The 26,512-nt window shown below is 41.7% G+C and overlaps 1 protein-coding gene and 1 pseudogene across 1 annotated transcript; one reads left to right on the top strand and one right to left on the bottom strand.

The window, feature by feature from the left end:
* Positions 1–493: 493 nt before the first annotated feature.
* Positions 494–2,599, bottom strand: LOC111977655 (endonuclease domain-containing 1 protein-like; annotated as a pseudogene).
* Positions 2,600–15,215: 12,616 nt separating this feature from the next.
* LOC111977582 (C1q-related factor-like) lies at positions 15,216–26,433 on the top strand. Its single transcript, XM_024007075.2, has 2 exons — positions 15,216–16,250; positions 22,137–26,433. Exons 1-2 carry the CDS (start codon positions 15,630–15,632, stop codon positions 22,314–22,316), a joined length of 801 nt encoding a protein of 266 aa, XP_023862843.1. The 5' UTR covers positions 15,216–15,629; the 3' UTR covers positions 22,317–26,433.
* The last annotated feature ends 79 nt before the right edge of the window (positions 26,434–26,512 follow it).

The following is a 26,512-nucleotide window of genomic DNA, read 5'->3' as shown; positions in this document are numbered from 1 at the left end:
CCCTGGCACACCTCGTTAAGTTCCTTGATACCAATTGAGCAATATATTGAACGTACACACCCTTCTAGAATCCATGCCCTGAAGAATCAGGCTGTTCTGGAGGCAAATGGGCATCCAATCTGATACTAGAGAGGTGTACTAATTAACTGGCAATCTGAGTGTATGTCATAACTGTTTCCAATTCTTCAAAATGAGACTCTTGTAGTTTGACTTTCAGTGACATTTTATTATGACATTTGGGACACATTTCATGCGTATTACATTTATTTGACACTGTTATATATAAAGTGTTACCATATTTTTGATGTCCATGATTTACTTTCTTACCTAGACTGTTGAGCAAACTAGACCATTTTAAGAGCACTTGTGCTAAAATTGAGGACATTACTACTTGTGATGTTAGTGCCAAATAATTGAAAGAAATGTAATTGCTGTCTATGCACACATGATCCATTACAATACACCCCCCTTAGAACATGAACTTGATAATCTATTAGATATGCATATGGTAGATTATGGTCATTGGTAACCCAGAGCATTGTTCATAAAAACACACTGATGACGGTCCCAAATCGCTCCTTCAGGTACATCTCCAACGTATCCAGAGGCATACGCCTTACATCGTAACCCCAGAACCTTTTGTGACTGCTTTTGTCAATGGGCACCAATCTCTTCTGTGCTGTTTGGGTCCATTGCGTCCAATAGCAGCATACGTGGGGAAAACCTTGCTAAGATTAACCTTGTTAAGTAGACTCTTGTTGTACTTAGGCAGCAGTAGGCTGACCACATGTACTCCGGCACTGCCACTCGATGACCCTTGATCCAGTGCTTTGTTGTCCAGGTAGGGAATAACCCCCGTCACAACGTAGGCCACACCGAGGCAGTAGGGCCCAGAGTGTGGTTGACCTGGTTCTCCAGTGTCTCCCAGGGCCCGTTGTTGGAGCCAACCTTCTGAGGACCACGTTGGTCAGGGTGAAGGTGGACGAGCGGCCCTCCTGGGTCCGGTGGTGAAGGCTGGGGTTGAGGTGCCCCCGAGTGTAGGAGGAGTTGGTATAGTCCAGCTGGACGGCCTGGCTGTTCACCAATTTCGGGTCCAGCTCACCTATTGGGAAGGGGTCATGTTGCCATCCGCTGTGGCGTTGGCTAACTGGAAGGGGAAATGTTGAGGGGTCAACAAAGCGTTAAGGGTTCGAAAATGGGAGTTTTTGAAGAAGCTATCTTGTGTTGAATGTTGCAGTAAGTGGGGGCTTTCCCAACAAGACAAACCATGCACAGTACATTTTGGCTTCAGTGAACTGAGAAACATAATTGTCTGCAGATGATGAGGCTCTATGCCAACCACAAATGTGGTGCTTTCTCGTTTTTTTAAATGAGCATTTCCTCTTTTTAAATCTAGTACAGGAACACTCCAGTCATGCTTGTTATTTACAAATAGCATAACAATTTCTTATTTTCAAAATTTCAGTGTCATGCGTAAACCAATAGATGTGATGGCTGTTTAATCACCCTCTGAATCCCAATTTCATTAAAGGGATATTACACTCTAAAAATCTAATTTTGTCAGATGTTTTTATAACTCCAAAGTGTCTAATGTAAATAATGAGAGAATCTGGAAATGATATTGGTGTTTACCTGTTCAATTCATTTTAGATTATAGAGTTATAGCTGATACTACAAAACAGATTCCTCTGTCAATAGAATACTTTGTAGTCTGAAAACCTCTAACAAAGTTGATTATGGGTGTAATGTCCCTTCAAAGGGGATGTTCAGAATACAATTGAAAGTGATACTTGGATTTTGGCAATGAGGCCATTTATTACTTCGCTAGAGTCAGCTGAACTTGTGATTACCATTTTATGTATCTGTGTCCAGTATGAAGGAAGTTAGAGGTAGTTTTGCGAGCCAATGCTAACCAGCGCAGTGACTGGAAGTCAGATATGGTAGCAGATGCCCATATACTTCCAGTCATTGCTCTAACGCTAGTTAGCATTGGCTCGCGAAACTACCTCTTAACTTCCTTCATACTGGACACAGAGACATACAAATGTATTCACAAGTTTAATCTGACTCTGGGGAAATAAATAAAGGGCCAAAATCCCGGAGTATCCCTTTTAACTTTTAACAGCCACTACAAACATCAGCTAACTTTTGGCACTGCTAGCTAAAAATCAATAGGAGTGATATAGGAGCAACCGTGTGTTTCCAAAATGTTCATGGCCAAATCAAATGATATCTGCTCAATTATTTGGTTTGACATACTTAACGGTGATAGACTACTTTCAGGTGAAGGAAACATCTAACATCAAGTTTTAAAACCTTTAACTTTCCCTTTAAGTATTTGTTACCTGTGGCTCAAACTTCCAGTTTGCTGGGGCCCTTTTCCCTTCTGGCGGGCTGAACATGTAGCAGAGAACCTTGGCGAGCGTCGTGGCGGCTTACAGCGAGGCGAAGTGGTACTGGTTCTCATAGCGCTGACATATGGGTCCCCGACAGACCCTTGGGGCCACGACTGGTAGAAGCAAGTTCAGACATGGGGGCGAAGTCCCCCACTCAGCAAGCACACAGGGACCCACCAGCTCCTCAGAGCTAGAAGGGCCAAACCCAAGAACGAAGATTATGCCTTTCTGTGTGACATGCGGGAAGCTGTTGGCTGAGCTCTGTCCAAAAAATGTAAAAGATACCCAACACCCCAAAAAAGATAGGAGCACGATAGACCGTATTCTTTTCTTTCATCAGCACGTAACCTGAAGATTGCAGAGCGATGGATCCTTTCATAGTACAAAGGTCTGTCTTGCAGCTTCAGAGGGAGAAGTGTCAGACAACATGTCCGCAAGAGCCAACAAAGAACAAACAAGCTGAAGCCTGAAGCTGTGGAGGAGACATACGATAATTTGCTATAGTTTCTCAGATGCGGCCCACCCCATGTCTCATGGCTGTCACCACACTCGTTGATAACTTGGGGCATGGAGCGTTAGGCGTGGATTCCATGGACTAAGCGTTTGACTATTAACACTTATGCAAGGACGAGCGAGCGGCGGTGTTACAAAGCAGCTACTTATTAATGCGAACATGAATCTCACTGAAAACAGGAAAGATGGCTGGCCGCCTGGGCCTCTTATGCACTACGTCTCTTACTAAGAACGAAAGAGCGTGAGCCAGCAAAGAGTGACCATTTTTTGTGTGTACTGCAACTCACTTCACTAAAGGAGCTCCGCTAGAATGGAATAATTATTCATATTTTTCGAGTTCGCATTATTGTTGATTTCCTCTAGGATTTCAATCCAAAGGTTATTGTCGAAAACAATGTGGTCTTCAAAGGGGAATTTCCCTTGACGTTCTTGGATCACATTCATGCGTAACTCCGTGTTAGAGGTTACGGCTCAAACGTTAAGATTACCTGCCCTGGTAAAATCAAGTACAATGTCGACAATGCGTCTTTAACTGAATCACAGCCTTAGGTTAACACAGGTGTTAATCATTAGACAAAAGATTGACATCATTGCAGAGCTGCGTGTGTTGAAGGTAAATGCCACACATAGCATGTATCTCATGGTTTTAACATTGCTTGCACTTTTGAGGGTAGTTAAAAGTCCAGTGGCAGTCAAGCGAAACCCAGGATTCTGGTTTGATTATATACACTAGCGGTATAAACATTTAAGAACACGCTGATCTTTCCATGACATGAACTGACTCATGCGTAAATCCAGGTGAAAACTCACAGATCCCTTAGTTGATGTCACTTGTTAAACTCCCACTTCAATCTAGATGAAGGGAGTGAAGGGAAAGACAGGCTTGAATAAGATTTTCAAAGCCTTGAAGATAATTGACCCGGATCATGATTGTTATGGTGCCATTCAAGTAGGGTGAATGGGCAAGACAATAATATTTAAGTGCCTTTGAACGGTATATGTAGTAGTGGCGCAGGTGCACCGGTTTGAGTGTGTCAGATCTGCAACGCTGCTGGGTTTTTCATTGCTCAACAGTTCCCGTCTGCTATAAAGAATTGGTCCACCACCCAAAAAAGGCCATCCAGCCAGAACTGACATACTGAGGTCAACATGGGCCAGCATCCCTGTGGCAACTCATTTCGGGACACCTTGTAGAGTCCATGCCAATGAACTTGAGGCTGTTCTGATGGCAAAAGGGGGTGCAACTCAATATTAAGAAGGTGTTCCTCACATGTTTTGTTACACTCGAGTATATATCTTCACGACTATGAGGTTGAAAGTAATACTGCTTGAAATTATGAAAAATGTTAATGAATGCCTTTAGTGTAAGAAGCTGATTTTAAAAGGGCGCCTGAAATTTCAGCCTATTTAGGTTAGGATTGGAGTTTTGACCTGCCTGGTTACATCACAGGGCAGCTTAAATTAATTGAAAAGACCAATAAAAGAGAGTTCCAAACTTTTCTCTGACAATAACATCTTGTTTTCATTTCCCACCTTCCCACTGGCCACAATTGGGTAACCATTTTATGAGGGCAAATTGATTGATCTTGAGTGCTTTTTCAGTGACACACAAACACAAGATTTGTATTTTTTGTCAACTCTGATTTAATTAACCAGATTTACAGTGTTCACACACAATATTAACATAATGAGACACTTAAGCTTGGCCATTTGCACGAGTTATAAAGGGCTTTCACACCAAATTGGCTTGGCAGTGGTTTTTCCTATATCTTCGGCACGTTTCCCCTTGAGGTTTAGTTAGTTTCCTCAGAGCATGCGCAGACCCTCAGCTGGCTGGTTGTTGTTTACGGACATATTCAATCCAATCCTTATCCCAGTCTGCTGTTCCCACATGCTTCAAGAGGGCCAACCATTTTCCTTGTTCCAAGAAGCTAAGGTAACTGAGCTAAACGAACTACCGCCCCTAGCACTCACTTTCCGTCATCATGAAGTGCTTTGAGAGACAAGTCAAGGACCTATCCACCTCCACCCTACCTGACACCCTAGACCCACTCCAATTTGCTTTACGGACCCAATAGGTCCACTAGAGATGCAACCACACTGCACACTGCTCTAAACCCATTCTGGACAAGAGGAATACCTTAGTGAAGAATGCCTGATTCATCGACTTACAGCTCAGCATTTAACACCATAGTACCCTCCAAACTCTCATTCAATCTCGAGCACCCTGGGGTCTCGACCCCGCCCTGTGCAACTGGGTACTGGGACTTTCCTGACGGGGCCACCCCCAGGCGGTGAGGGTATTAACAACATTATCCACCCCCCGCTGATCCTCAACACTGTGGGCCCCACAAGGGTGCCCGTTTCTGAGCCCTCTCCTGTACTCCCTGTTCCACCCACGGACTTGCGTGGCCATGCACGCCTCCAACTCAATCATCAAGTTTGCGGACGACACTTTACAGTGTAGGCTGATTACCAAAAACAACGAACGAGACGGCCTACCAGGGAGAGGTTGAGGGCCCTCGGAGTGTGGTGTCAGGAAAATAACCTCACCACTCAACGTCAACAAAACAAAGAGATGGATTGTGGACCAACAGGAAACAGCAAAGGGAGCACCCCCCTACTCCACATCGACGGGGACAGCTAGTGGAACGGGTAGTAAGTTTAAGTTCCTCGGCGTACACATCACGGACAAACTGGAATTGGTCCACCCACACAAGACAGCGCTGTGGAAGGGCAAGGCGCAGCAGCGCCTCTTCAACCTCAGGAGGCTGAAAGACATTTGGCTTGTCACCAAAAGCACTCACAAACTTCTACAGATGCGACATCGAGAGCATACCGTCGGGCTGATATCACCGCCTGGTACGGCAACTTGCTCCGCCCACAACCGTAAGGCTCCTCCAGAAGGTCTTGCACAACGCATCACCGGGGGCAAACCTACCTGCCCTCCAGGACACTACACCACCCCGATTGTCACAGGAAAGGCCATAAGATCATCAAGGGACAACAACCACCCGAGCCACTGCTTGTCACCCCGCTTATCATCCAGAAGGCGAGGTTCAGTACAGGTGCATCAAAGCAGGGACCGAGAGACTGAAAAACAGCTTCTATCTCAAGGGCCCATCAGACTGTTAAACAGCCAACCACTAACACTTGTAGTGGCTGCTGCACAACATACTGACTCAACTCCGCCACTTTAATAATGGGAATTGATGAAATTTATGTCAAAAATGTATCACTAGCCACTTTAAACGCCATGCCCTGTTATATATAAACCCATCACAATATTACTACTCCTCACCTTCACCCTAACAAATTAGTCTGTTATAACTTTTGTTGACTATCCAGAGTATTCCATGAACCATAATTATGACACTATCAAACTCTATGGCCATCAATTCTACTGCATCTTGCCATCGTGATTTATGTAATACATTGCTATCACTAGCCACTTTAAACTATGCCACTTTATGTTTATATACGCCTTAATATACTATGAATTACTCATCTCTATGTAATATTACTAGTTGATACTCATGAGGAACCTTAGTGTTTATTCCCACAGATCTACTATGAAGACATCTTATCTTTTGGGCTTTGCCACCTGATGGCCAGTGATCAAATAATTTGTTAACCCTCACTGCATTGGCATATATTCTTATATGTACCAATTTTATTTATTTGTGTTTGATACACTTCTTTTTACACGTTGTGATGTTATATAATGGGTTCATCCAAGTAGTTCGTACATGGAGAGTATACTAGATAAAATATTAGATCTCACATATAGCACATCGTTGGTTAATTACTGCATAACTTAATTAGTAAAATACAAAATACATTCCCTTCCAAATAACCCAAAAATGTCCTGAGGATATACTAGTTATAAGCAAATCAAGCATTTCCTGCTAAACTGACTCGCTTTATCAATAAAATATATCCCAGTAAATGACATTGGACTTTAAGCATATCACAACCATTGTTGACTCAATTACCGCGGATTAGTGTTCTATGTAACCTTAGACTATGTTACCATTAGTCTGTTACTCCTTCTTTAAGTTGCGAGTGGTGTCACAGTCCTAGAAATACCCCTTCCAAGTCGGTTTCAACCCGTATCACAACTTATAGTGTGCTCTGAAACCTTGAATATACCCCTACAGCCAAAATAAAGGTTCAGTAGTTTTCAATGCCATTCCAGGCTTGCTGCTAGCGACAGGAGACCGCCAATTTAACGGGTGCTTATAGTGTTGTTTGAACAAAGCAGTCATGCGTTAACGATGCTTCGCTCGAAACAGCCCCAGTCCCACTGTGTAGGTGGTGCAACTGATGATTGCTTGATGTGTTTCTATAGCAGTGTGAGCTGGAGGTTGGTCCCGTAGGGTCCTATCAGTGGTGTCTGGCCCGTTTCCCAGAAACCAAAGTCGCTTTTCGACCCGAGAGCGACGTTACTTGCTGGGATCCAAGTTCTACTGATTGTTGTGCACCAGCAACCCAATAGAGCTGTTACATCACCCTGTGCTGAGTTGCAGCAATAAATTGCGGTGATTGCTTTGATTAGAATACTTTGAATTTGCCTTGACCGGTCCGTGAACACTATGGGCACTCGGATCGTGCTGAACACCATAGCCGTTCGCAGCTCACCCGGTGGTCGTCTTCAAAGAAAGGACTGGTCTTGGTGCAGGGTTCCGATTCCATTCTATTTGAACCTGTTGGAGCCGCGTTCCAATGGCAGGTGAGAACGATTCCAGACCAAACACAGGAAAGAACCAGAGGCGGCCGCAATAATTTAATAGTTGTTTGAAACGGTGAGCATTTGATGAAATGCACACAGTACCATCAACTTATATTCCTCTCAAAACATTATGTGCAGAGCCAGCTAGCAGCATATTTATGAGCGCATCCTAATGCAGTATTAGGGGAGGATGGTGGGCCTCATTCTGGGTATATAGAATAGCCATTGAATGTATAGGGCTATTCCACGTTGCAGTTAGAGCCGGCTATGGAGTGCGTTGATTTGCCTGATATTATTTTTTCCTTGTTCTACACCCAGTCAGCATGTTATTCGAAGGTAGCCTAATATGAAAAACTAAAAAATAATATAACGTTACTGGGACACAATACCATGTAGATAGAGTGTGCCTCATCTGGATATAATTCGAGAGCTTAGGTCTGCTTGAGGAAATGACTAATTGTTAATAAACATGTGTACCTGCCCAAAGAATATTTCAACATATTACATGATAGGGGCCAGGGCTATTTACACCCGAATTAGGCCCCCTATAAAAGGGTGAACTTTTTCTCAATAAACAAAAACTACTTGCATGGACATGTGGTCTTTTGTTAAGGCGATTTAAGTATCCTTTGAATCATGATCATTGTGTATATATATCGCGAAGCGAGTTCTCTCGAGAATTGACAAAATGACAATAGATACAACTTACTCCTATCGAAAAACCTCAATAAAATAATACTATGCAGACATCTGATACAGTGCGCATTTGTGCGAACGATTATATTCAGACTTCTCGGCCTTCAACCTTGGTATCCATCCTACCGAGCTTAGTTTCCTTTGTACAGTTGTAGGCCAGTGCTTATGTCTTAATATACCAATGGCGCATCTTTACCAAAACAACTAAACAACCTCAGGTCTCTCCCCTCGCCATTTAATACCACTACCTATTTTTGTTCGCTCATCTGAGGGATCTACACACCAACCTCACCCCATTAGATTGCAAGAATGCGAAAGCAAATACAGTTGTTCCTATCACGGCGCACCCACTCCTTGCGCCCACATATTGTCCTGATTATAATATAAAAGAACAGAAATCCTCTTGCCATTTATAGGCTATTAGAGTATTTCTAAAAATATACGCCACAATTATTCCAGTGCTATTCGCAAAAAGGTAGAGTAGATCTTTCTGGAGAGTTTTTCATTCAGTTCTTCAGCGCTCCATCTTGCCCTTACGCCTCTATGAATACATCCTCCTGCAGCATGACATAATTACTCACAGAGAGAGGTTGATTGGAGCCCACTGGTACATTCAATTGATGGACAAGATTTGGAAAGGCACAACCTGTCTATTATAGGTGTTCACAGTGCGATCAGTGCCATGTTCAGAGCAAAATATCAAGCCATGGAGTTCGAAGGAAATATCCATAGAGCTCCGAGCATAGGGATTGAGTAGAGGCACAGATCTGTGGAAGGGTTACCAAAAACATTATCTGCAGCATTGAAGCGTCCCAAGAACACAGCAGGCTCCATCTTTCTTAAATTGGAATAAGAAGTTGGAACCACGCAAGACTCTTCCTAGAGGCTGGTCTGGCTGACCCCCTTCGCAAGGTCCCTTGGACTCAATAACCTGATTCAGAACCAGTCTATGGCGGAGATTAGGTGTGGCCTTTTTGTTGGTACAGGGAAAAGTGTATCAAGAAGTAACCGAATAGAATTCGAGTACATGGAATGAGCGTGTCCAGTCTACATAGTGGTCCCTCGTATAGCGAACCTGTACAAGGAGTATATAGAAGCCTGAAATGACAATCCAGACCAAAGTAGCGAGAGTCTCTAGTCGTCGTGCGCAACGCATACTTTCCTACCTAAGTAATTTCAATGGGTAACCCTACTCAAATTTGCTTGTAAGTGTTATCTGTGGCCAGACGAGGATAATGTATTCAACATACCCTCGAGGCTGGAGGTAAAGGTCCGAGCGAGTCAACAGACCCCTGCATTGGAGTTTAATGCCACATGAAATGCTGGCAACCTCAACAATGGATCCCAGAGCCTATATACTCAACACAAATATTAATCTACACGACTTCTTGCGTGGTTTGATGAATATGAGCACCAAAGAAAACATACATTTGATTAACAACTGCTTTGGCCTGGATACTTGGTACACCAACGCGTCACGTTCTGGATGAGATATAAATAGCACTAGTCAACAGCATGCACCCTTGACGTGTTGTTTGAGAAGCTATATATTCGCCGGTGAGGATGGGTCGTACCACGGCTTAAGGGCTGTGTGGGGCTGTCGTCCAGGCACTCAAGTGCAACTCGTTTGTTCGTCTGGTGGCCTTAGAAATGAGATATTCTCTTTCTTACCCCCATGCAGGCAGGGATACTTGGCAGAGACCTAGTCAGGATCGAAGGGCGAAAGCTAATGACCAAACACAGAGCAAACCTACTCACGGTATTGTACTCCTTTGATTGATAATATAGAGCCCTTGCTTACCAGAGAGTCTACTAACTTTAGCGGATCCTATACTCCCGTAGGGACTTTGTTTGAATTTTTGTCAACGTTCAACACCAAAATTCCACTCACAAATGTTGTAAATGTTGTTTCATCAAACAATGACATCAAGGCAGTGAAGTAATTATGAAGTAATGAGGGAACTAGTGTTTTCCAGATAAAATCTGCTTTTTGCAGAAAATAATTTGTACATTGGTACATTTGTATTGTGAATTATATTTTTTGTCATCACTACACATTTCAAAAATAATATACCACAGAACTAATAGTAAAATACAAATACATTCTTCAAATAACAAAACTGAATTAAATAACTAATTGTTTATCAATAAAATTATTCAGAATGATTGGATAGAATCCTTTACATTCCTATTTCTATTTCTAAAATGTACATGTTGTTTTACTCTTGTTTTATGTATCAGAAAAACCCCAATGCAAAATGCCATATACTCTACAGCCAAAATAGTCAGGTTCATCACAGGGTACATAAAGTACAATTAAGGTAAGTGTACAAACATCCCAAACAGCCAGTCACTGTTAGTGCATGAAGCAGGTTCAGTACTGAGGTTGCCAGGTGGTTTGTTCAGAAACCTAAAGCCTTTACAGACGTACTTGGCTATCAGTTAACTCGTTTGTGCCACAGCACAGGTTCTGTGGCTTCGGGTTGCCAGGTATGAAACCAGAAAGGCTACACATACTTGGCTGGCTGTTGTTTAAAGGTGCACTATGTAACTTTTTAGGTAAATTCTTTTTAAAAAACTAAAAAACTTTTAAGACTAAATTCACACAGAAATGTGAGTTATAGATCCGTCATTCTCATTGAAAGAAAGTCTAAGAAGCAGTAGAGCTGTTCTAGTTGTGCTATTTCTATGCCACCCATTCTTAAGTTTAATTTTTGCATCTTCAAAAAGCTCCAATTACAATATGTTTGGTTATTCAAAATATATTTCACAGCAGTTTAGATGGTACAATGATTCTCTARGCTATACATTGCTTGTTTTGTCACATAAACTGAAATTAGACAAACTATTAGAATTTTAGAAACCAGGAAATGGCGTAGCATTTCTGCGTATTGGACCTTTAATAGAATGTGGTATCTGGCAAGTGTGAGTTGATAGTACCATGCACTTATAGGGCTGTGCTGTTAGACCTCTACCCCTGAGTCACTGTAGGTGGATTCAACTTCATGGACTAGTTCCTATGAAAGGAGAATGCATCCATTGTCTTGCGCATATGTCAACCTGTAGGTCTACTCTGTGTGCCTGTGAAACAGAGGACATATATTTATTTATTTATAAAAAGACACATAAATTACCTGTATTGGACATACATTATCTCTTGGGACACATTATGGTATCCACCTACTAGCAGACTCTTAGTAATGGCTGAAGTATTTTTATTTTGCAATACATATAATTCTTACCTAGGGAAAGATTGATTGACAAGGAGACATTTCATGTGTGCGTAGTAGTTCTATTTGCCTCTTCAGTCTGAATTAGCAGCTTGCTCTGTTTCCACACAAAATGAGCCCATTCAAGGTCTGAGGCATTATCACATTATTATACATCATTTTGTACATGATTATGCATTATTAKCATTAAAATATCAATTGCATACCTAAAGGTGCCTCAGAAAAAGTCCAGCAGTTACCATTTTATGCAAGAATGGAAAAAAACAATCTCATTCAATTTGTCCCATAGACAAAGCTATACTGCATGCTCATCATGTTTAGCTAGGGCATCTTTTAAGGGGATGTCCTTAGCTTAGGGACTATGTTGTTCTTTGCCAATGGGAAAGAGGAATCCTCCTCTCTACTCCCCAACGTTTCTGAGGCRATACTGTCGGGGGGCCATGACAGCATTATTGAGTCACCGTCCCTTGGCTTTACTGTCTCTCTCTCTGTTGTGTCTCAAACACCCTCCGGTTGATGACACAATGCTCTTTGAGCCACAAAAAAACATTTCCATATCCCCTGTGCTCGTATGAGATACATCTGTGGTTGGGTGAGAAACATTTTATCACAGTAGAACTGACAGTGCAATTGAGGACAATATTGCCAATGGTAGACGGAATAATTCTGTCTAACGCCCATTCCAAATCGACCCCTTGCCCTTATATACTTGGTGATATGCCAATATTTTGGGGCAAAATAAATGGTCTAACAGACCAGAAGGCAGATATCAAACCTAAGACATTGATGTCCTCTTTTTGTCCTTAAGTTATATGCATGTCTGTGAGCAGTGATGCTTGTTTCTCTTCCACGAACCTAGGTCAGGTTTTGGCATTTCACCTTACGGGAGCCACTTTGGGTGCAGGCCTTTGCTCCAGCCAAGCAGTAACACACATTAATCTAGTATACTTTTGACCACTAGGGGGAGTCCTTGTCTAATGTAGCAAGATATACAACTTGTTTGAGAGCACATTTTGCAGAATTTAAACGTCTATAAATTTAACCAAAACATGACTGTAAGGAATTTAGTCAACTAGGCCATAACACCACCCTTTTCCTCCTTGACCTCTTTTGTATATAAGATACATTTGATCATGTATTATCTGTGCAACACAAAACACCATCAGTTTCATCTAAACTTTTTGTAATTTATTCATTAATAACAACACACACGCATGTATGCACAGACACACACCATTACAACCATTACAAACATTTCATAATGTCATGTTCCAATAGGAAAAACAGGAATCCTCTTTGCTATGCCCCCACATTTATGAGGCTATACTGTCGGAGGCCATGACAGCATTATTGAGTAACTCTCCGCTGGCTTTGCTCTGTCTGACATCTGAAACACCCTTCGGCTGGAATTGCTTCAATGTCTAATTAGCCTATATAGGGAGAAATAAAATAATACTAAATAAAATAAAAATTCCCATGTTTTTTTAAAACTTTAGACTAAACATTTTACACAAAGGACAGCGTGTTAATAATAAATGGCCAAGAAGCTAGACATGCTGTTTAAGATCCAGTATGGAAGTCAATTGTTCACATCCAATTTTGGCTTTTTAAAATTTATTATCTAATGAACACCACACAAATCCTTAGTTTTAGTCAAACAATATACTTTTGTTCGTGGGTGTGTGGAGGTGTACCCCTTTCTGTTCAACAAAGTCGTTTCTGGAAAATATTTCTATCCATTTACTCCTTTTGGCACAATAGCACCCCTATACTCTACTAAGGCAAAAGTTCAAATCAAATCAAATTTATTTAAATAGCCCTTCTTACATCAGCTGATATCTCAAAGTGCTGTACAGAAACCCAGCCTAAAACCCCAAACAGCAAGCAATGCAGGTGTAGAAGCACGGTGGCWAGGAAAAACTCCCTAGAAAGGCCAAAACCTAGGAAGAAACCTAGAGAGGAACCAGGCTATGAGGGGTGGCCAGTCCTCTTCTGGCTGTGCCGGGTGGAGATTATAACAGAACATGGCCAAGATGTTCAAATGTTCATAAATGACCAGCATGGTCAAATAATAATAATCACAGTAGTTGTCGAGGGTGCAGCAAGTCAGCACCTCAGGAGTAAATGTCAGTTGGCTTTTCATAGCRGATCATTAAGAGTATCTCTACCGCTCCTGCTGTCTCTAGAGACTTGAAAACAGCAGGTCTGGGACAGGTAGCACGTCCGGTGAACAGGTCAGCGTTCCATAGCCGCAGGCAGAACAGTTGAAACTGGAGCAGCAGCACGGCCAGGTGGACTGGGGACAGCAAGGAGTCATCATGCCAGGTAGTCCTGAGGCATGGTCCTAGGGCTCAGGTCCTCCGATACAGTAACTTATGTTAACTTATGTTAAGTCCTATAGATGCAGATCTAAATTTGATCACTCTGTTGTTGCTGAGAATTTTTCCTGCGCAGAAGGGAAATGCAAATGAGCTTCATGATTGACATTAATTCACTGAAAACCCGCACTAACACACGGTTATATTAATAGTATTGCACTTTTCATGTAGCCTAATTTTGGCCAGCTAATAGCCTAACCACAGATCAAGACATGGTGGAGTGATTTCTGCATAGTGCATCTTTAATATTTACACAGATGCACTTCCTGCTGCCCCCCGAGATTATGAGTTTTACAACCCAGTATCACAGGTTATTGTGAAATAGACACAAATTGCTTCTTGGAAATTCGTGACAGGCACACAAAAAAGTGTATTTCTTTGTGTGCAGTACACAATTTTGTATACAGTGCATTTCAATCACAGGTAAAGACAGTAGGATACAGAAACAATAGAATGGTGGTTAGTCGTAGAGGATGGGTGGGCATAAAACAGAAAGTCTAGTAACCCAAAGGTTGCGTGTTCCAATCTCATCAAGGACAACTTTTAAGCATTATAACTAATTAGCAACTTTGCAACAACTTACTACTTTTCACTACTTTGCAACTACTTAGCATGTTAGCTAACCCTTCTCTTAACCTTAACCTAACCTTAACCCTTTAACGTAACCTTAACCTTAATCCCAACCCTTTAACTACTTAGCTTGCATGTTACCTAACCTTAACCCCTAACCCTAACCCCTAGACATAACCCTAACCTTAACCCCTAATCCTAACCCCTAAACTTAACCCTAACCTTAACCTCTAACCCTAACCTTAGAATTAGCCACCTAGCTAGCCTAGCTAATGTTAGCCACAACAAATTAGAATTTGTGTAACGTACTCAAATGTTATGAAGAAAGAAAATAGTTTAATACACATGAAATGCTTTGTGATAAAAATCGTGTAATACAGGTGTGCCTGTCACAAATGATTTAATAAGTAATTTGTGTCTATTTCACAATAATCTGTGATAGTTTGTTATAGTTTATATTTCAATGAAGCACAGTGACCCCAAGATATGTACAGACGAATAGGTGTTTTGTTTGATTGGACGAAAAATGTGTCCCTGTGTTTTTCAATCCTCTCACCTCAGGGAAGCCCCCAAAGCTGCTCGGTAAATAAGATTCTCTCTCTCTCTGTCTTTCACCCGCATAGCTACTCAGTAAAGTGACAGTTCAGCAACATAAAGAGGATTCTCATCTCTCTCTCTCTCTCTCTCTCTCCCAGGAACGAGGCCCCACCTCTTGTTTTCCCCCAACCCTGAGTCATATACATTTGAGTCAGCGGTGAGTGTGAGTGCATTTTGCTCCTTCTCTTCCTCTTGCTTCCTCTTCTTTTTATATCTGTCTTCCTCTGTCTCTCTTTCTCCATCCTTCTCTCTCTTCTCCCTCTGATTTTGATCTCTGTCTACCCCTTCCCACAAAAATTTTCACTCTCGTCCTCCTCTTCTCCCTCTGCGCTCTCACTCACGCGCTGTCTTGCGTCTCTCCCGGGAATCCTAAGCGCATCCCTGGTCTCGCAGGTGGACGGCGGCCCACTACCCAGGATCCACCATTCCCGCCCCGGAGAGCTCCACGCTGGCAGCGCAGCCCCTTCCGCGGCTCAGCATTGGGAGGAAGACCCTGGTGGCAGCSGCCGTGGGGGTCATGCTAGTCCTGGTGCTGGTGGTCCTCATCCCCGTGCTGGTCAGCTCAGTGGGCGCAGACGACGCCAGCCGCTTTGAGATGCTAGGCACCTGCCGCATGGTGTGCGACCCCTATCTGGACTCAGGGGGCACAGGGAAAGCTACCTCCACCACGGGCCTCCAGGCAGAAGCAGAGGCTGAGGAGCTGATTGACCACAGCATCGGCCCGCCGCTGCCCACCTATGGTGGCCACGGTCCACAGGGAAAGCCCGGACGGCCCGGGAAACCCGGACCCCCGGGACCACCCGGAGAGCCCGGTCCGCCTGGGCCCAAAGGACCCCCAGGTGACAGAGGGGACACTTTGAAGACAGGGATACTGGGTCTGGGGGGCCAAGGAGCCATCGCCACAGCCACCTACAGCACCACGCCACGGGTGGCTTTCTCTGCGGGACTCCGGAACCCCCAGGAGGGTTACGAGGTCCTGAAGTTTGACGATGTGGTCACCAACCTGGGGGATAACTACGACGGCTCGCTTGGCAAGTTCACGTGCAAGATCCCCGGCACCTACTTCTTCATCTACAATGTGCTGATGAGGGGAGGGGATGGCACCAGCATGTGGGCGGACCTGCTGAAGAACGGTCTGGTGGGTGACACTGTCACACTTTAACTCTTTTACTTTTAGGCCTACTCTTTTTTACTTGCCTTTTCCCTCTTTTCTCTCTGAAAATACAGTGGCACACATGATTCTTCTGACAATTACGAAAGTCAGTCATCCATGAGAGGCAAAAAGGGCATCCATTTTCAATMACTTTTCAATAAACTGAAAAGGGGAAGCRATTTATTTAAGTATATGTTTTTCCACTTTTTAATGTTTTATTCAAATAACTTCCTTCATTGACTGACTGCTATTCAAATTCACCCTAACCCTGGTGTAGTGTGAAATCCAGAACCTGTTTTGCTAACATTCCATTCCCTGTACACAATATGTTTACCATGACAAGGAGTGACAAGGAGTGGAAGTATAACTCAAACAGACTGGTAGGTGTGAGGGTGTCAGACATTCGGTGTTCTCCACGAGGGGCTGGTTACAGTAGGCACGATTAAAAGTATGATTCATGTGGACATGCACATGAAATAATCACAAGTGTGCGCACACTCACACCCCATTTAAACCTTGCATAAAAAATGCGAGCTGTATGCGCATTTGTATTCGCATAACAAGAAACACATGTTAATGCCAGGTCTATATGCGCACAATGCGCGTGTTCAGAATGTAAGCAGATTTGCATTGTGTTCCAGCTCCATGTAAATGCAATCAGGTCAGCCTGACCAAATTCAGTGGGAAACATTATCAGTCCTTCTCCTAAAAATATTCCCGCGTTATTTAAACTCTGCTTCCGCGTTCCACAAATTAAATGTTAAAAAAATAAATTAAGAGCGAGGGCAGAGCATACTATCGCAATCAAATGGTGTCAGCATTTAACCACCTGCTTTACAAAAATGTATAAATGGCGGATCATTATTTATAGGCTACAGGACAGATGGCATATCATTTTTGTCTTAAAGTTCGTCTTCATCATCACTTCAGACTTTCTTCTTCAATTCATTTCATACATTGTGTCTTCACATTATCCGGTAGGCTACATGTTATTTGAGATAGGCTATTTTGCTATATCTTTTTGAAAAAGTGGGCCTACATACGGTAGACGAGGCTATTGCAGATAATCTAGTCGCAAATTTAAAAAAACAAACATCTGATTATCAAAAGACAGGTGCACTCTGTGCGCTCTCCAGACTCTCCAAGTATCCGCCCTATCCAACAATACAATGCAATGATGAATTTTATTTTTGTTTTCAAGTGAGTACAAAACTCTAGTCTGTAAACTGCAGTGAATATGTCATTTGAATAACCGTGAGCCCTGCGTTTTGAAGGCAGTAGCGTGCGTGGGTAAAATCACTAGGGGCGCCAAACCAGGAAAAAGCCACATTACAACCTACTTACTGTATGTTGTGATAATGGCTTTGTTTGCTCTAGGCCTATAACCCATTATAATTGCGTTCATACACCACTGTGGCCATACATTGTTTAACATACACATTTCCAGAAAAAAATTGTTAGGCCACATAGGCTAGCTAGCCTAAATCCACAAAACACATTTTGAATGTAACTGTTACATTACCTACACAGCATGATCAAATGAAAGTTCATGTTAGTTGGTCAAAATGTCACTCTCGGTTTTCTCAACTTGTATAATAGGCCTAGTCCTCACTAAAATGTTTCCCGAAGCAGCAAGATTACAATAATGGGGAATACAACCGCAATGCACTTCAACTTTSACATATTGTAAGCTAAAAATAGGGAGAAGGCCCCATAATACTSACGTTAGCCTGATGTAACCATATACTATATAAAATAAAGCGAGTCCTACACTRTATCTATAACATATATAAYCGCCCAGTAYTTTATAGTGTACAGTTTACGCTCCMTTAGCCAGCACCTKTACTAACCATTTTGGGGTGTGCGCGAGCTCATGCTTTTCACTAACCTGTGGTAACCCTTAAAACGGTGCCCACCAGTATGGTTTCAGGAACACGAACTGTTACGCAAGTCGGCGCAAAGAAAACAGCAGCGGAGCCTTGCTATTCCAGCACCATCAGCTGTGCACTGCGCCTACCTACCATATCAGCTAGCCCATTCACACTCATCATAACATGCAACAAAACTGTGCAGAATTTATGCCAACAGTTTAGTCCACACTCGGTAAATAGTTATTGCAATCTTGCGGCAAAGATGGCAAAAAATATCAGCATGTTCTTTCCAAAATAAGATGATGCATTGAATGTAATGTATTTTAATCAATGTATTTGAATAATGACGGTCAAAGGGATGAAGGAAAATGCAAAACAGTTCACATAAGACAAATGTATAGCGCTCCAATGACATCTAGTGTAGCCTACACGTCATTTTTTTGATACAAATCTCGAGAAAATACAGTTAATTTATTAAATAATTGTGAAGGTGATTCCAATTGTATCATACAACATTTAGGAACACCAGAACAATGTGTGGATACAGTGCTAAACTTAAAAACGCGTCAACTTGCTCAACAGTGAGCTCTGAAGAAGAAACAACGATACAATGTAGCCTAACAAAATTGCTCGCAAAATTGCTCGCACCTTTCATTATCCCTATCGGAACAGCCATGATCGGATTACATTCCGAACATGGGCCTCGCATTTACTTGRAGTTTAATGGGGGTCTCAGTGCCTAATATGATGAATTGATCTACATGGGTGTCGTGATCATAGGCTGGCAGTGGCATGGTCCGTTAATRACTAGAAGAGGGTGGGAAACCGCGGTGGGAAATTGTGAAAGAGAGCGTGTGTATCTTCATGTACTGTAGGAACGGAGTATTGGGTGAAGTTGCCCCTAGACGCTGATCTTGGGTCAGTTGCATTTCTGCCATTAATGGTTAAAGTAATAATAGGGGAGAGGAAGCTGAACCCAGATCAGCTGATCCTAAACTTCACCCCAGAGCTGTAGGAACATGATTATCGTCGAATGATGCTTCCTGAGACATGTCAACAGGATATAAATATCTCAGTTCCACACACACACACGCACACACACCACACACACACACACACACACACACACACACACACACACACACACACAAAAATACAGCCCCTGGACATAGTTCAATTAAAACAGACCATAATCAATGATGCATTGCCAGTGTGCATAACTGTTATGTTGTATATCAACCCGTTCAACGTGTAGGCTAGTAGATATTGAACATGGGCTTTTAGATGAGTGTTTTGTATTTGTATTATTTTACGGATCTGCTTCCTGGTGTTCAGCAATATTAAGGCAATTTGCATACAATTAAACATTACACTTCACAACACATTATTACACACTATTGCAACATATCTACAACACAAAATCTATATGTACGTGTGTGTAGTGTGTGTTTTAGCATGTGTTTGTGTATGTGTGTGTCTGCGCCTGTGTGTCTCTTCACAGTCCGCACTGTTCCACATGGTGTAGTTTTTTCAAGTCTGATTTTACTGCTTGTATAAGTTACCTGATAATGTTCTGTTTTTATTGCTCTGAGTGCAGACATGTCACAGACATTGACATTGTAAATGTAACTGACACAGAGGGAAACCTTGKCGGTGCAGTCCACCATAAGCTTTATAGGACACACTTTATATTATAGATTAGCATTACATTTGAGTAATTTAGCGGACGCTCATATCCAGAGCGATTTACAGGAAAAATMAGGGTTAAGTGACTTGCTCAAGGGCACATATATATAGCTAGGCCAATAGTTCTTATGTAATTGTCATACTTTTTATTTATTTTTATTTAAACCTTTATTTAAACTAGGCAAGTCAATTAAGAACAAATTCTTATTTACAATGACGGCCTACTCCAGCAAAACCCCGACGACACAGGGCCAATTGTGCGCCGCCCTATGGGACTCCCAATCACGGCCGGATTCGAAACAGGTACTCTAGTGACACCTCTTGCACTGAGATGCAGTGCCTTAGACCGCTACGCCACTCGGGAGCCCATTTACAAAATGATTCTAATATTTTTTARTATAGCTAGGCCAATCGTTCTTATGTAATTGTCATACTTTTACAATGTATCATTAATTGTGTAATTATGTGTTACTGCTGTTGCCAGAGTCCTTATGATGATTCATTATTGTGAAGAACATAAATACATTGTAGTGGACAGAGACAGTGCAATTCCCCTTGCAGATCACAAACCTTGGTCTCCCAGCCCATAGGCAAACTTGCTAACCACTACTCCAATAGGTTTACTTCCTTTGGAAAATATTGTAAGGAGCCTTTTATATTACACAAACCTTATCGTAATACAGTACTGTATATCAGGGATCATCAACTAGATTCAGCCYTGGGCTGAATAATAATCTGTAGACTGCAAATTGACCTCAAGAAGCCCAAACAGATATAATATTTGACTAAATTATAATCATTTCAAGCCTCACGTCTCTATTATGTGTGTGAATACCTGGGAACAGATTTCCCAAATTAAAAGAAATTGGAGCTGATTTCCTGGTGTTTTTACAGTATTTTATGTCCAACCATATATCATTGTTTGCTCAGAAAACTTGAGGGGCCAAATAAAACCACCCGCGGGACAAATTCGGCTCATGGGCCGCCAGTTTGGAACCTTGCAGTAGATTATCTTGCCAAGTGTTTATATTCTTGATGACAGGGAGGGAAGGGTACAGCCATGTCATGTCACCAATCATCCATGCACTGACATCCGTCATCGTCCTGTCACTCTGACCAAGCCATCTCCCAGGAGCCTCCAGGGCTCATGATATTTTGCTTTTTACGTCCTCGTTCAGCCAGCACTAATTACAACCCCATGCTTTTGTTTTGGTCCTCGCTCTGAAACAGGCAGCAAGACAGTCGCACCCGGAGGGTTAGTTGGATTAGACAGTGCAAAACAGTCCAGAGAAGTTATCTTGCCTAGCCTACAGTGTTGCAGATCTTAGCGCACTCCAACCTGGCAACACCAACTCTTAGCTAATAGCTTWAAAAAAAAAAATWGTTGTATGTTCTTCCGTGTTGGAAAAGCGCCTTGAAGTCACACAGTGTCACTATTTTTCCGACGTCGACTCAAAATGTGTGAAAGCGGTTCACACTTCGCTCCCGATTTAGCGCAGTTGTGATTTAAAGGTKCAATGCAGACATTTCTATCTCAATATTAGATCATTTCTGGGTAACAATTAAGTACCTTACTGTGARTGGTCCCAAAAAAATATCTTCTTAGCAAAGAGCAATATCTCCAAGGCTGCTTTTGAAACTCTCTCTCTCGAGCACCGGACACTAATTTTCTGCTTTCAACCTTGAAATATCGGAGGTCTGACTGTAAATCTGGGTAATAGTAGAGAAAATAGGGCACATTTGTCCAGTTGAGTCATAGGCCTTATTCACGGTGGATAAAAACAAGGGATTTGCTGTGGGGGACAGTTTAACACAAACATCTTGATGACTTGACTTCTTATTCAATCAGTCCACCCCTTCCCCAAAACTATGTAGTAGTCCTTGGTAAAGACATTCATTGTAAATAGGTGTGGCGTTAGTCGACGTGCTTCAGTCAGTTAATTACTTTTCATTGGATGTTCTTCACTGGGAAACCAATGCCACCATTGTTTTTGCCYTTTCTAATTCGTTGTTTGTTGTTGATAAATGGTGTTTGAATTACATGCACGTCATTGTTATTCGTTTTTGGCAATGGATACCTTTTTTTTTTACTCCTGTAAAGTACAGCAAAACTAAATACACCCAGGACTTCTTTTGTGCAATTGAATGTGATCTGTTTGTGTCATTGTTAAAATCTTGCTTTCTCTCTCTCCTACTCTCCTACTCTCTCCTTCACTCTCTTTTCCCCCTCTCTCTCCTACTCTCTCCTTCCTTCCTTCCTTCACTCTCTCTCTTTCTTTCCCCCTCTCTCACACATGCGCTGTATCTTTTTCAGGTCAGGGCCAGTGCCATAGCCCAAGACCAGGACCAGAGTTATGACTACGCCAGCAATAGTGTCATCCTTCATTTGGATGCCGGGGATGAGGTCTTCATCAAACTGGACGGGGGCAAGGCCCACGGGGGCAACAGCAACAAATACAGCACCTTCTCAGGGTTCATCCTCTATGCTGACTGATTAGGGGGTCGTAGGTCATGGTTTACAGGGCATTCACTTCCTGTCTTTCACTCCTCGCTCTCATTCATTCTCCATATATAGCTACATTTTTAAAAATGGGGTGCCTATTATCATTGTGAAGATGCAGGGAGGTCTATCAACAATATTGGTTCACTTATGGTTGTTCTTTCAGTTATGACGCTGATGTAAGGGTGACATTTTGACAGTGCAGAAAAGCAGCGCTGTTGTCAACCTAAACCTGCAACACTTCAAATGTACGTCTGGAATTCAATGGTTGGTTARGTGACTGTATTGTGTATCAATAATCTCCATCGTTCAGACCTGGGTTCAAATAGTACTGTTTTCCTTCAAAAACCTGAGCTCCCCTGGCACAGTGGAATGAATTGAATAATCCTAAAAGTGAATCTGTCACTAAAGACAGTCTCAATCAAATGCTCAAAGTTTTTCAAAAGATACTAATATTAATTKAACCCTGGTCTGGTATTGTTACATGGTAAATCCACATTAAAGGGATAGTTCAACCAAATTACAAAATACATATGTTTTTCCTTTCCCTGTAAGCAGTCTTTGGAGACAGCAATCCATGCTTTGGTTTTGTTTACCAGGCTGCGATCACCAATTGCTACCTTTAGTATTTTTGTCCAAAAAAAACATGTCAAATTAATGTCATGTCAAAATCCGCCAAATTAGCACGTTTTACACWTCATGCCCAAATCATCCAAATCAACGACTGTTTACAGGGTAAGGGAGTCACGTTTATATTTTGGGTGAATTATGCTGCTAGCTTGGTAAAAACAAATAGTATTTTTTAACACTAGCATTGCTTTTTCACGTTGTCAAAATTGAGGTCCATTGTGTCTCTTTATGTCCGAGCGATTTTGGAATTAAGACACGTGTCATTAAACTGACRGAGTTTTTGAACCCAGTGTTGTCTGATGAAGAAGAGATCTTGTAATATTACCCAGTACATTTTTAAATATTATTCATTTATTTCTATGTAAATAAATATCAATGTGCAAACACCATTGGAGCCAGGGTTCGGGTCAATTCAAATTGAAGGCATTCYATACAGAAACTAAACTGAAATTCCCATTCAATAATTGAAAAAAGGGCCTCTATTTTTACTGAATTCTCAATAAACTAAAAAGTAGAAGCTATTTATTCCATAAGTGGTTATTAAGTTCTAGAATTGTTTATTCAAATCACTTCCTGAATTGAGTGCCTTCAATTCGAATTGACCCCAACACTGATTGGAGCAGTGCCTGTACTGCACTTATAACCCTGTGTGTATATAAATTCAATTATAGTGTACATAGACAGACCAGGTGAATCCAGGTGAAAGTTCTGATCCCTTATTGATGTCASCTGTTAAATCCACTTCAGTCAATGTAGATGAAAGAGAGGAGACAGGTTAAAGAAGGATTTTTAAGTTTTGAGAGCATTGAGARATGGARTGTGTATATGTGCCATTCAGAGGGTGAATGGGCAAGACAAAATATTTAAGTGCCTTTGAACGAGGTATGGTAGTAGTTTCCAGAATCACTGGTTTGAGTGTCAAGAACTGCAACGCTGCTGGGTTTTTCACGCTCAACAGTTTCTCATGTGTATCAAGAATGGTCCACCACCAAAAGGATATCCACCCAACTTGATACAACTGTGGAAAGCATTGGAGTCAACATTMGCCAGCATCCCTGTAGAACGCATTCGACACCTTGTAAATCCATGCCCCAACGAATTGAGGCTGTTCTGAGGGCAAAAGGGGGTGCAACTCAATATTAGGAAGGTGTTCCTATTGGTTTGTACACTCAGTGCATGCAATATACACTGGGGTCCATAATTATTGACACCCTTGATAAAAATTAGCAAAAAAGACTGTAAAAAATTATTAATACAAATACTGAGCTATATTGTATGCCAAAAAAAAGAGAACAATTACATTATTTTATACTTATACAATTGCTCAGAGAATGAGATTTTGTTTAACAAGTAATATAGAAAAAGTTAGGCGTAACATTTCTTTGACGCACCTGTTTTCAATACTCTTCAAAACTCAATACACTTGTGACGATAACGACACTGAGCCTTTTTCTGAAATGCAAAATGTTGATTTTGTGTACATTTTAATGATMTATTTGTGGAATTTGATTAGTGCTTCAGTTTATTGTCTTGCTGGAAGATCCACTTGTGGCCTAGTGTCAGCCTCCTGGCAGATGCAAACAGGYTTTTGACTAAAATGTCCTGGTACTTGGTAAAGTCAAAGATTGCTTTTACATTGACAAAATATTCTAGTGACCGCTCAAASAATGGAAATACATGTCCTCAAAGATGGAAGGCAGGCGGTAGGAGGCGTGCTCAGGTGGGACCATTCTAGCCAATGACAGGGCAGATATGAGTGTGAATAACAGGCCATTGAGATAGATAGAGGACTCATCTTTGTATCTGTGCCATTATAGCATCTGTGACAGCAGAGGCTTTCTTCTTCATTGGCCGCTTGCTCACTCATAGGAATCCCCACCCAGTTGACTACTTTAAAATGGTGAAAGCCCTCAATGGCAATGTTCATGCTAAAATAGGTTATATCCATGATGATATATATCCTAGGTTATAAATAGGTTATATCCTCTATCTATCTATATGACAACAGGCACAASTTCGATTTTAAAGTCGTATTTGGGTAAGTTGCCGAAATGCCACATCCACTTATATTTTGTGCATTCGTAAATAACCTAACCATTACTTAATTTCTATTCGATCAAATAAGCCTCACTTAGCAAATTAGCAATTCAATGTTTTGTTGACCAAATTTGACACTCTCTCATTGACCTTCGTCTCTTCCTCTCTGGTAAAGTTCATGATGCCTTTGACCTTAACAAGGGCCTTAGGAACAGTAAAAGCTAACTAGCCCCTTAAAATCAAAGATCCACCACCATATTTATTTTTGTAGGAATGAGGTACTTTTCTGCATATGCTTCTGTTTGTAAATGCCAAACCCACCACTTGTGGCCAAAGAGCTCTTTTTAAGCAAAATCTCTGATAAATTGTATTAGTATAAAATAATATTATTGTCCTTTTTTTGCACACAATATAGCTCAGTAGTTGTATTATTTACGTTACCCTGTCTTTTTTCCCATAATTTTATCAAAGGTGTCAATAATTATGGACCCCACTGTATTTGACATACACCTTCCTAATATTTTGTCACAACCCCTTTTGCTCTCAGAACAGCTTCGATTRGTCGGGGCATGGACTTTACATGGCGTCAAGGGTTCCACAGGGATTTTGGCCCATGTTGACTCCAATGCTTCCCACAGTTGTGTCAAGTTGGCTGGATGTTCCTTGGGTGGTGGAACATTCTACCATTCTTGATACACACGGCAAATTGTTGAGTGTGAAAAACCCAGCAGAGTTGCAGTTCTTGACACACTCCAACCGGTGCACCTGGCACTTACTACCATACCCCCGTTCAAAGGCACTTAAATATTTTGTCTTGCCCATTCACRCTCTGAATGGCACACATACACAATCCATCTCTCAATTGTCTCAAGGCTTAAAAATTCTTCTTTAAACTGTCTCCTCCCCTTCATCTACACTGATTGAAGTAGATTTAACAAGTGATATCAATAAGGGAACATAGCTTTCACCTGGTCAGTCTATGTCGTGGAAATGTAATGTTTTGTACACTCAGTGTATATAAATATCCTTATTACATGATTCGCCTGTTCCCAGATCTGTTTGTGGTATCATGCCAACTCCTTGTTTGGCATGAAAAGGAGTGACAAGGAGAGGCATGATAGTACAAATAGACTGGTACCCAGGCTAATAAATGATACAGCCATTTAGGATATTGATGTAAAATGTCACAAGTGAGTGGTACTTGCATTTTGATGTTCACCACATCCATCTACRAAAAGCCATTGATTCTGATAGTGCATGCATGTTTTGTTTTCTAGTCAATGTTATCCGTTTCAACCAATGAAAGCTAGCTAAGATGTCTGCCAATGGCAATGCAATTGATGGCAGGGAGTGGAAGGGATTTTTGTGTGCTTTTTCTATTTCATGCTTTAATCGTTCATGACTTTTGGTAATAAATGGGATTTTTTGCTTCTCCTCTCAKGTCCCCTGGTTAATGTCACTCCTTTTATTCACGCTCTCCTCCTTTTTCATCTATCAGAAATTGGTCCGTCCGATCAGCTTCC

The sequence above is a fragment of the Salvelinus sp. IW2-2015 genome, linkage group LG18 (assembly GCF_002910315.2).
Source record: "Salvelinus sp. IW2-2015 linkage group LG18, ASM291031v2, whole genome shotgun sequence".
In the NCBI taxonomy this organism is placed as follows: Eukaryota; Metazoa; Chordata; class Actinopteri; order Salmoniformes; family Salmonidae; genus Salvelinus; species Salvelinus sp. IW2-2015.
The sequence above is the reverse complement of the archived record's forward strand: the minus strand, read 5'-3'. Positions and strand labels throughout refer to the sequence as shown.